Genomic DNA, 11,964 nt, shown 5'->3' on the forward strand with positions numbered 1-11,964 from the left:
TTATATCTGTACAACCAAATTGAGATCAACCATGCCCCTATTGGGACTGAGGGGCTATAAAGTACAACACGAGTGTATTACATAGAAAACTGGTCATGATCATTAGATCAATGACAATCTAACGGGCATAGGGCAGCGCTATACTTTATGCCTATTGAGAGAAGTGGTGGCAGAGTTTTTTTTATGTCCACTTATCTCTGTCCACTAAACTTTGACCTATAGCATAATTATATAGCACAATTACACTGACCCGTGGGCAGAAGGTTTTCAAGCCTCATTAGCTACCCATCCCCCTCCGACTACCCACAGTGGGCTGAATTTTATGCAAATCTATAGTCAGTGATCAGGAATTAATTTACACTGGTCCAAAGTCAAGATAAAAACTGGAGCTGCAATAACTTACATATTGGTTACGGTCATGTGACTGTTCTTGCTAAGAAATCCAAAAATAGCAGGACAATTACTTTAAGACCATAACTGCCTCGGGGTTTACTAGAATTGACCGATCGTCTCTTCCTCCTCAGCTGAAGGATCTGTACTGGCCGGCGAGCTGCGGAGATTCCCCAAGTATCTATATCAAAGGGATCATTACCCTACCCAAACCCATCCAGTTTAAATCCTCTGCTAAGGAAGCCGCTCTGGTAAGTGAAGTCCCAGGACCTCATTATATTTTACTACAAGTTCTCAAGTTCATGAGGAGCTTCACTGCAAAATCTCTCTCTGTGGTGCCGGAGCGTCCATTGTTTACTTATATGAGAGCGAATGGTGGATCATTGGATCACTGATCCATAGGGGAAGGAGGATCCCTTAGGGGATAAACGTAAGGCTTTACTTCCATCACTGGCTCTCCTTCACTCTGCCCCCAAGACTGCCCTGAGGTTGTGCAGAAGGCCGCTGTCCGCAGAGCTGCAGATCATAGGATAGAAGGCAGGGCAACCAAGGGGAACAGAACTTTTTTTTAAAAACAACTAAACTTGACATGTCATAGTGACAGGTCAGAAGTTTTGATCGGTGGAGGTCCGAGCACGGAGACCCCCCACTCATCGCTAAAACAAAGCAGCAGAAGTGCTTCATTTCTGATCGGCTTTGCTCACAGCGGTGTGCGGGCTGAATAGTCCGAAAGCCGATCATAAAATGACGCCGCACAGCGATCCCCCAAGGGATTCTGATCTTTCATTTTAGCAATCGGTGGAGGTTTCAGTCCTCGGACCCCCACCGATCAAAACTTCTGACATGTCAAAAGATTTTAAAAAGTTTAGTTACTTTTTCACTTCTGGAATGGAGACCTAAATAGTAGTATGGTGCCATGCCCCCCCCCCCCCCCCCAGGCTCAATAGTAGTGCCCTAACCTGCCTCTAGTTACCTGGTGGCGGACCCATAGTACAAATTATCCAGGTCAGTCAGAAATGTTTATAGATACACACAACAGTACGACTGCTCATTATAGGTTTTATCCACTGAAATATCTATAATGTCCAAGACAGCGTCCACTTAATTAAAAGGGACCTCCACCTAAATGTATTCTGATCACAGATGTTCATCCTAAAGCTCTATTGGCTCTTTAATGCCCGCAGACGCGCAATAAGCCGCCTGGCAGGAGTAAAAGGGGTTTTCCCACCAAATACATTTTTACCACCGAGGTGAGAAATGATTGATTGTTGGGGGCCCCTCTGATCACTAGAACATGAATTCCAAGTCCCCCCAGCTGCGGAGATAAGGAGCAGCGGTCGGGCATGTGCGCTGCAGCTCTATCAAACTGACGGAAACAGCCAAGCGCTGCTGTATTTGGCAGGAAAACCCCTTTAATACATGGAAATCTTAATCTCAGGTTGTACCATACAGAGTCCTATAATAGCACAATACAGAGTCCTATAATAGCACCCTACAAAGTCCTATAATAGCACCCTACAGAGTCCTACAATAGCACCCTACAGAGTCCTACAATAGCACCCTACAGAATCCTACAATAGCACCCTACAGAATCCTACAATAGCACCCTACAGAATCCTACAATAGCACCCTACAGAATCCTATAATAGCACCCTACAGAGTCCTATAATAGCACAATACAGAGTCCTATAATAGCACCGTACAGAGTCCTATAATAGCACCGTACAGAGTCCTATAATAGCACCGTACAGAGTCCTATAATAGCACAATACAGAGTCCTATAATAGCACCCTACAAAGTCCTATAATAGCACCGTACAGAGTCCTATAATAGCGCCCTACAGAGTCCTATAATAGCACCCTACAGAGTCCTATAATAGCACCCTACAGAATCCTATAATAGCACCCTACAGAGTCCTATAATAGCACCCTACAGAGTCCTATAATAGCACACTACAGAGTCCTATAATAGCACCCTACAGAATCCTATAATAGCACCCTACAGAGTCCTATAATAGCACCCTACAGAGTCCTATAATAGCACCCTACAGAGTCTTATAATAGCACCCTACAGAATCCTATAATAGCACCCTACAGAGTCCTATAATAGCACCCTACAGAGTCCTATAATAGCACCCTACAGAGTCCTATAATAGCACCCTACAGAGTCCTATAATAGCACCCTACAGAATCCTATAATAGCACCCTACAGAATCCTATAATAGCACCCAAAAGCTTGCACTTAGCAGCTTGCATGTCCATACCACCTTAATGAATAAGACAGAAGGTTGGGGCAGATTGCTGGAAGCCCTTACATGTTGGAGGCTCCGGGGCAGTTACCCAATGTGTCTCTCATATAACCTGCCCCCATTATACTGCACCATATTTAATTTCCGTTTATCCTCTGCAGGATGTGGAATTCATGGAAACATTTGTATTTGCCATCAAGTTACAAAGTTTGCAGAACGTGCGGCTGGTGTTTAAGATCCTGAGCCTGACTCCACGTAAGAGGACCATCAGCAAGTGCTCAATATCCCTGCGGGACCTGAGCGAGGAGGAGGTGGAGCACGGTCTGGATGTGGCGCCACCTTCCAAAGTATCGGTGAGTGACGGCTCAGGGCTGTTGTTCCTCTTTGTATCAATTTGCGATGCTTTTGTATATTTTTATCTATTGAACACAATATTTCCATGACTGATAAAAGTTTAGATTTATTTTCGGCACCAAATGATGTTGGACCATCAGCATGTACTTATTTTGTACCATTGTGGACAGTAAAGAAGATGGGGAAAATATTGGCACCTTTTCAGCCATTGCTAATGGAGACCATAGGATACTTGGCCAAATTCAATTGCAGTACAAATGAAACTTTATCTTATTCTGGCCCTAGTATGAGAAGACCCAGCTCAGAGGAAACTCTGAAGAGATGAAGGAAATAAACAGGGGAAGGACAACCAGCAATAAGATGAATGGAGGCAATAGAGACCCGAACAGAAGACAGGACGTTCTGGAGAAATACTAGGGTGCAAAATAATGACCTGTTACCACTCCAATTAACTTAAGAACAGAAAAGGTCAATATTTGCTGGCAGATCCCGACAACTTTGATTGGATCTGCAGAGGACATAAAGCTCTACAGAGTGGGGGGCTCCATAGATTATGGTTGGCCCTCGGTAAGACGTTGATGGTGTATTGAAGCAATCTGCAGTAACGCTGATCAGATCTACCCGGTAGTCTGGAAATAGAAGCCTGAAAATGGTCACCACCACAATAGATGTGGTTGCAGCATTTTTGATATTCGCATGAGACCATTGGGCTCTGTACGTCTCCTCGTACCCTCACAGGGGCGGACATACTATATGCGCTACCTGTACAGCTGCACAGGGGCTCAGTAGGTAAAAGAGTCCACTGCCACCTTAAAAGCAAGAGCCTGAGCCAACAAAGCTCACAATTACTGGTGGATTGTTAGAGAGATATAAGGGGGTGCCCTATGACAAGCTATTGGGGCTCATATACTGTGCACAGGGGCCCCCTGCTGTGTCTCCGTCCTCTGCTCCCTTACAAGAGAAATAACGTGCGGACGCATCACAAGGCAATTTAGAATAAACATGGAAAATCCGATAAGGAAAGAATCAGTTGTGAGAACGACCCAGTCTCAGCGTCCTGTTGATTTTCCACTAAACAAGCCCCGGCACAGACGATTGTGATGGGATCCGGGTCCATTATTTGCCTTTTCAGGTGTAAAATTCTCGGAGGTGACGTCAGAGCGGGACACGAGATATTACAGCGAGCCGGTCTTTGAAGTGGTGGGTGCGTGTGTAAACACTTTTATTCTCAGGGCGACTGTAGTGTTATATAGGACGTGACGTGAACGGTGTTGAGACAAATATATATTCGCGTTTTACGGCGTTACGTGGGACAAGGCGCTTTGTGCTAGAATGTGACAGGCAAGTCTAATGGATAGGTCAGTGTTTGCGCTCAATATTGTTCTGCTATGATGTGTGTCTGACCTTTACCAGATACACAACCTCCTTATCTATATTAAATAAGTAAACTTCTATACGGAGCTTAACTCCTGCTGTGCCAGCTCCACTCTGAAAACGATGGACAGATCACTTGGGCGGCTGCACAGGGGCCCGGTAGGGAAGGGGCCCACCTCCTATACACAATAGACGAAAGTCATACAAACCCGCTGGAACGTTCGACTATGTGTGTGGGGGTGTTTGACCCTTACCGGACGGAAGACGTTGTGGGAAAGTAGTACCCGATCCTTTGTTCCCGCAGGAGATGAGCTGCTGCCAGTGGTGTCTATCAGCAGCTTCATCCCCCTCTCCCCATTAAAAAAGCATGCATGCTCAGCCGTTGCGAAATATATGGATGGTTTAGGAATTTTCTATGGTCTACTAGATGGCAGATACAACTTGGCACACCGATAAGAGCTTTATTAGAGAGCCACCACCTCTTATCTGTATATCTGCATTATATTGGAGTTAGATCATTGTTATTTCCAGCTGCATCCCAGGAAAAAGTGCATTCTGGGATTAATAATTCTGCATGTAGAAGTATGGAGAACTCGGCTGTAATGTAATCTCAGAACGGGGTTACTGCAAATGGCGTTACATCTTAGAGAGTAATGTAATTTTAATATAGTAAGCCCAGGACCAGCACGGTGCCAGACAGTATAACGTACAGAATGTTATTTGTGGTACAAGGGTCTATTGTTCGGCAGCCTGACATCTATCCTGTTCTATTTGTCCGTTTATCCAGGCCTGTCAAGCGGAGCTCCTGATCGGGACGTGTTTCCAGGCAATAAATAGCAGGATTCAGTTACAAATCCTCAAGGCTCAGAACCTGCCAAGCTCGTCCACGCCACTCTCCATAAGTACGTCTCAGTCTGAAGAACCGGTACAAGACTAACTCCACCTAGTGGCATGGGGCAGAATGTTTTTAGCCCACTGGTTATCACTCCAGGAGGTTGTTTAGTGGGAGCCATTGTTCCCAATAATTTATAGGCACCTTCAGACTGGAGCACGGTATGTGGTGGGAATCACAGGGGTCAGTATCGGCATCTATACTCTTCGTCTTCGATATACATAGCAATGACCTTGTAGACGGTTTGTAGAGTTAAATGTCTGTCTGAATGTGCTACGCCGCGGTTTAAAGTAATTCACACAGAAGAGAATATGATTAGATTACAGAGGAGATGTTGGAGGCGAAGAAATGGCAAATGAAATATAATGTAGATAAACCAGAGGTTATGCACGTAAGAGAACAAATTTCACCATTAAACCGACTGTGAAAGGACTTGGGGGTATTGGTGGATGGCAAAATGACCTGTAGTAATCAGTGTCAGGCAGCTGCTGCAAAGGCTAGTAATTTCATGGGAAGTATCAACATAATTTAACCCTTACATAAAAAAACCTAGTTGGTTAGACTGCACATGCTGTATACAGTGCCCCCAGAGTAGGAGAAAGTTATAGCCTTGGGTGACTTGGTTATTCTGCACTAAAATATCCAAAAAGGTGAATGCAGATCTGTAGAAGGATATTTTTGTATTCAGGACTGCATCTTTAACATAGGGGCATGGAGAGGAAAGAAGATTTCAGCGTCAGCACAGAAGGATGTTTTGTTGTACTATAAGAGCAGTCACACTATGGAACTTTTTTCCTCCTAAAATGAGGACAATTGGCAACTGCTCATAGGGGTTTGCTTTGCCTTCCTCTGGATCAACACTACGTGATAATAAGCTGAACTACATAGACTAGCCTTTTTACAACCTTAGATCCCATTCAGACGGCCACATTTTATCACCAGTGTTATGGCGACAAACCCAGCACGACTGTAGGTCCCATGACCCGAACTAACAGCATCATAAATGCCTATGATGGGGTTAGTTGGGGTCATTAGACACGCTGTTGGGCCAGGACCTGTAGCGATCTTACGGACACTAAAATAAGGCTGCGTTTATGGCTGAAGTTTGCACTGGGCCCGTCCCCTGCCTGTCATGGACTCTCACAGCTTTCTCCATCATCTCTGCAGATTTCTTCGTCAAGGCCGAGATGTTCAGCACGGAGGGGCTGCTCTACAAGAAGAAAACGCGACCGCTAAAGTTATCAAATTCCCAGGTGAACTGGGGAGAGACCATGATTTTCCCAGTGACGCAAAAAGAAGAGGGAATTAATTTCCTGATTAAGTTGTACAGTCGCAGCTCAGTCCGGCGGAAACATTTCATCGGGCAGGTAAGGACAGCGTTAGGACTGTGGCATCCTGTGAAATCAGACTGTGCAACTCATAGATATTTTAAAAGGGGCCCTATGGCATCACAATATAGTGTTAATTTAATTAGACCCTAAAAGGGGTTTTCCAGTCTTTCCAATATTAGGACTGTGCAGGTTTTCAGCCTCTGGATGTAAACAAGAATGTGTCAGTTCCATGACAGCAAGCAGAGATGTTAGAAGGCTGTTTACAACTACTGCGTTGTTTACTGAAAAGTCTGAGTATTAAGAAAAATGGAGTTATGGAACATATTTTTGATTTTCTAAAGAGGGAAGTCAACAACATCTCTGTCTACTAAAAAGTCTAAAGTCTCCATATTTTTGTTTTTCCAGATTAGCGATCACCAGAAATAATATAAATCCCCGAGTCCTCCCTTTGTGGAAAGCCTTAATATGCTACTTATTTTCCTACCCGGGTGACAGATACTGAGTGACAACCAATACGGTTTGTCACCCAGCTTTCTATAAACCCTGAATGACAAATCTTCACAGTGATTTAGCGTTGCATCCCCATGTTCCTGTTCTTATTTGTCTCTACCAGAGTCAGTATCAATAGTAGTTCTGGCTTTATATTCATACACCAGGCTGCTCAGTAAGGGTACGTACAGATGTAACCAAAAATTTCCAATGCAGATTTTGCCGCGATTCCGCAACAGAATGGGGGACATGCTGCGGATACGAAAATCCACAGCAAGCCCCGATTTCCAAGCTACATGTGGATGGGGTTTTTAAAACTTTGTACTGTAAATTGTCCACGATTTCGAAAGGTCCCATTCAGATAGGGGATTTCTGTAGCGCAGAACAAATAAAAAGGGCAAGAATAATTTTGTTTTTTTAGAATAAAATCTGTGATAATCGCCAGTAAAAATGCGGCATCTGTAACTGCAATCTATGGGAATAGCATTTTAAGGTCCAGGTGCTCAGCTTGGGTAACAAATAGCAGGAAGACGAGTCTCATTAACGCAGTTGACGGATGATCACATCCTAACGTAATCGTGTCACTCGCCAACTGGATTTCCAGCCAAGAACAGTTCAACTTTTGACTTGCATTGCTGGAATTGTTCATATATTTTGCAAAAAATCGGAAGGGTCCCTCTATATAAAACACATTACGGCTGTAACAGTTGTAAATCACAGAGCCATGTTAGAAGGAGCTAGTTTTGACCTCCCTGGATTTGCCATTCAGGAGTCTGGGAAAGCTGAGTGACAGCCACTAGATGCCATTATTACAGCCTATGCAGGAAAGGTACAAATTGGCGAGGCCTGGCTTTTTCCTACTGCATAGATGGGCAGATTTGCCCATCAGGGTCCTGGAAAAGCTGCAATGATGGTCATATTAGTTGTGACCCAGCTTTCAAGAGGATCAGATAGACATAAGAAATGGCAGAATAAACTATTTAACAACTTGAAAGAAAAAGGAGGACTCAAGAAATGATATTTCTTGTTTTAGGTAGATGAAGGATAAACAGGTCATTCTCCATACAAGCCTCTTCACCCTCCTCCTTGTAACTTCACCCCGACCCCGTATAATAAGGCCACGGAAAGTTCTGTATTTAAACCCCGTGCGATATAGATGACATTTGTAAGTAGTTGCTGTAGGTAACAATAACCGGACACGTCACCGGTGTATCCCTCTGCCTCCTGGAATAAGGGACAAACGTCCCTTTCATGAGCAGAAGGACACAGAGCACCGAGGGACGGGACCGCGAAGATCGGCTTACCCGGCCCTTAAAAGATTTGTTAGAGGAGAAGGAAATGTCAGTTGTATAAATTACGCCGGGGTAGGTGTATATAAACTATTCATCCATTGTGCGTCCATCTAAATGATGTTCATGGTAAATCGTCAATGTAACTATAAAAGATTATCTTACACCGGTGACAATGGAGAAGAACATTATACGTCCCCAAGGAAAATGGAAACAATATAAGTAAGGTTTGTGTCGTAAGGAAGTGCAGCGTGGCTAAAGTTCTTGAGAAAGTTAATTGGCAAGTAATGCTTGTGAACGAGGTCGCATTACCGCTCGCGATGTGATGAGACACGACAGTCTTGGAAAAAAATAAATCCCATGTGCATGCCGCAAATCACAAGCGCACGTTTTTTGGGACGTCGCAAATCCAGTTCTAAACCAAATCAGATCCGAATAGTTCTCCTCTTACAGGGCCAGACGTGGGCCGCGTAAACGAGCGCCAATCAACGAGTCAGCTCATCGTTCGGCGCTTGTTTGCTCCTTTCACAAGGAGCTACGTCTGACCGCTCGTCCCCATACATTTCTATCACGTCGGCAGCACGTCTTTGAGATGCGCTGCCGACCAGGATAATATTTTAAGCTGCATAAAGATGCGGTCAGCCGATGAACGAGCGTTTGGTTATTCATCAGCTGATCGTTCACACAGGGAGGTGATCAGGAACGAGCGTCTTGTGGACGCTCGTTTGCCCTATAATTGGCCAGCGTCAAAGGGCCTTTGGGCTCAGACTACACATCAACTTTGGTTGTGCAAATCAGGTCGTGCGACAAAATATATGCAATTTGTCTAGGACAGTGAAGTTGTACAACTGTTTTAGGGTGCGATTTGGTTGCGAGTTGAATGCGATTTAGGATTTGCCACATCCAAAAGAAAAAAATTGCGGAAATGAGATGCAGTCACGTGCAACTCATGCTGGAAAAGTTGCATTAGATTTGCAATCGAAAATCGTCCATGACCACATTCACTAACATTACTTATAATGCGATCTTCGGGTCACAAGACCAAAGTCGAAATGAACTGTTCTCCAAGATTTAGGCTGCGTTCCCACTGTGCGGTTTTTATCTTGGTAGTTAAACGCCCATGTCTCTCAATAAAGAATCCTCAACCAAAACAAAAAACACATTTTCAAAACACAACTAAATACGCACAGACTTAGGCCTGGGCTACGCTAAGGGTATGTTCACACGGAGGAATCTGACGCAAAATCCTGTCTCTCATTCGTTCCAATGGTAGTTGGAATCTTCCTTCCGCCAGCAGATTTTGCTACAACTAGGCACTTCTGTTAGAGCTCACCTCAGACGCTGCCCGCCAGAGAGAAGCAGGTCTGCGTGTGAGGAGAGGGTAAGCAAGCACCCCTCCCTAATAAATGGATACAGAAATAATGGCTGGTATATACAGGGAAGATGAGGTTAATGCGGGGATGATGGCTGGACTACCCATCATCCCTGTATATAACCCCCACCATCCCTGTATATAACCACCACCATCCCTGTATATACCAGCCAGGCTGGCTATTATATACAGGTAAGATGGGGTTCCTAAACAGGGATGATGGCTGGTATATATATATATATATATATATATATATATATATATACACACACACACACACACACACACCCCCCACCAGTGATCATGGCTGGACCAGCCATCTTCCATGTATATAAACCCCATCATCCCTGTATATAACAACCATCATTACTGTATATAACCCCCATCTTACCTGTATATAATAGCCAGCCAGGTATATACAGGGCTGATGTGACTGGTATATACAGGGGTGATGGGGGTTATATATTCTTTCAGGGAGGTCTGCCACACTTTCTAATGCAAACTCCTATATCAGAGAAAAGATTAAAAACTGCAGTAAGAGTGGATAATATAGCATCGTATACAGAACTCTTAGGCCGGATTCACACGAGCGTGTGCGTTTTGCGCACGCAAAAAACGCGGCATTTTGCGTGCGCAAGAGGCACTTAACAGCTCCGTGTGTCAGCCCGGTACGATGCTCGGCTGCGTGCTTTTCGCGCAGCCGCCATCATTATGACACTCCGTTTGTAAACAGAAAAGCACGTGGGGCTTTTCTGTTTTCATTCATACTTTCCACAGCTGTTGCGCGAATCACACACGTCCCACGGAAGTGCTTCCGTGTGGTGCGCGTGATTTTCACGCACCCATTGACTTCAATGGGTGCGTGATGCGCGAAATACGCACAAAGAACGGACATGTCGTGTGTTTTACGCAGTGGACTCACGCAGCGTAAAAATCACGCACCAGTCTGCACGGCCCCATAGACTAATATAGGTCCGTGCGAGGCGCGTGAAAATCACGCGCGTTGCACGGACGTATATCACGTTCGTCTGAATAAGCCCTTACTCATTGAGAATGATGACCACTAGAATTAGATTGCGTCTCCTCAGTTGTAAACATGCGTTGGGGGGGGGGGGGTACTCAGATACGTTTCACTCCCTGTGTGCTAAACCCCTAGCTACACTTCTGGTCTACTGCCGTTCACTGGTGAACATTGCTCAGTGTGGTGACTTGAGTGGCGTCAACACACTGGAAACCCAAATATCCCAGACCCTTAGCGGAGCACAGAAGCGTTACCGGGATAATTCAGCATGAAATCTAGGAAATTGTTTAAATTGTTTTAGTATTTAAAGGGCTCGTCCAGACTTATGTACATAAAGTTCTGCAACCTTTTCACAGACTGGATTGCTGTCAGTGAATGAACACATGTCCTGACAGTTGCTTGGCACCTTGGAAAAAAAAAAAAAAAGGATAGTGACAGACAAATCCATAGTAATGAACGGAGTTGCACTCCTGTATATGTGTAGTGGAGCTTCTGCGTCAGGGACATGCAAGGAAGGTGAATCTTGCGCAACGGTTAATAAAAAGTGAATGGGAAAACAGCGGTCATGCAATTATTGCGCGACTTTTCCCCATTTACTCCTTGGAAGCGTTGCACATCCAGTTTTCAGTTGCGCTACTTGCTGTGTTGTGCAAGATCAGGCTCAACGACTGATCGCAACAGGCGCTACTGCAGAATGTGCAGACCCTAAAGTGAAGGCGCAGCGGTCACAAAATCCATGTTATTACTCCACGCGCCTCTGCAAACCTCCCTGTGACAGATTCCTGCAGCTAAAACCAGATTACTGTACCCCCGATATTCATCTATCCCGGCTGCGCCCAGACGTCTGCAATTAACTTCAGACACAGAACTCTTCTGAGGACAGTTTGAAATTTGGATTATAGAAAAAGGCAGAAACACAAAATATGCGGGGATTAAGCGGAGTAACAGTGCAGCTTTTCATGAAACACACTGCGTCCTCTGTTATAACTCCAATCCCACAGACAGAATGGGTCAGGTCTGCGCTCCTCCCTATTGAGAAGTGGCCAGGTTCTCGCTACATCCCCCGGAAAAGTTAATCAACCCAGAATAGCATGATCTAAGCCCAGAGCCAGCTGCAGGTGCTCGCGCTGGGAACATCTGCGGACCCCCTCCCCCTTCCTTCCTAGACTTAGGCTAGATTCACACAAACGTGTCTGCATAAAAC

At 44.9% G+C, this 11,964-nt stretch overlaps 1 protein-coding gene across 1 annotated transcript in view; it reads left to right on the forward strand.

The window, feature by feature from the left end:
* Positions 1-11,964, forward strand: part of TC2N (tandem C2 domains, nuclear) — a 36,142-nt gene that overhangs the window by 22,832 nt on the left and 1,346 nt on the right. The window contains exons 8-11 of the mRNA XM_075844340.1: positions 525-641; positions 2,800-2,991; positions 5,154-5,268; positions 6,426-6,625. Coding sequence (XP_075700455.1) covers positions 525-641; positions 2,800-2,991; positions 5,154-5,268; positions 6,426-6,625 — 624 coding nt within the window. The remainder of the gene's footprint in view (positions 1-524; positions 642-2,799; positions 2,992-5,153; positions 5,269-6,425; positions 6,626-11,964) is intronic.

Source organism: Rhinoderma darwinii, chromosome 12 (assembly GCF_050947455.1).
Source record: "Rhinoderma darwinii isolate aRhiDar2 chromosome 12, aRhiDar2.hap1, whole genome shotgun sequence".
NCBI classification, from domain to species: domain Eukaryota; kingdom Metazoa; phylum Chordata; class Amphibia; order Anura; family Rhinodermatidae; genus Rhinoderma; species Rhinoderma darwinii.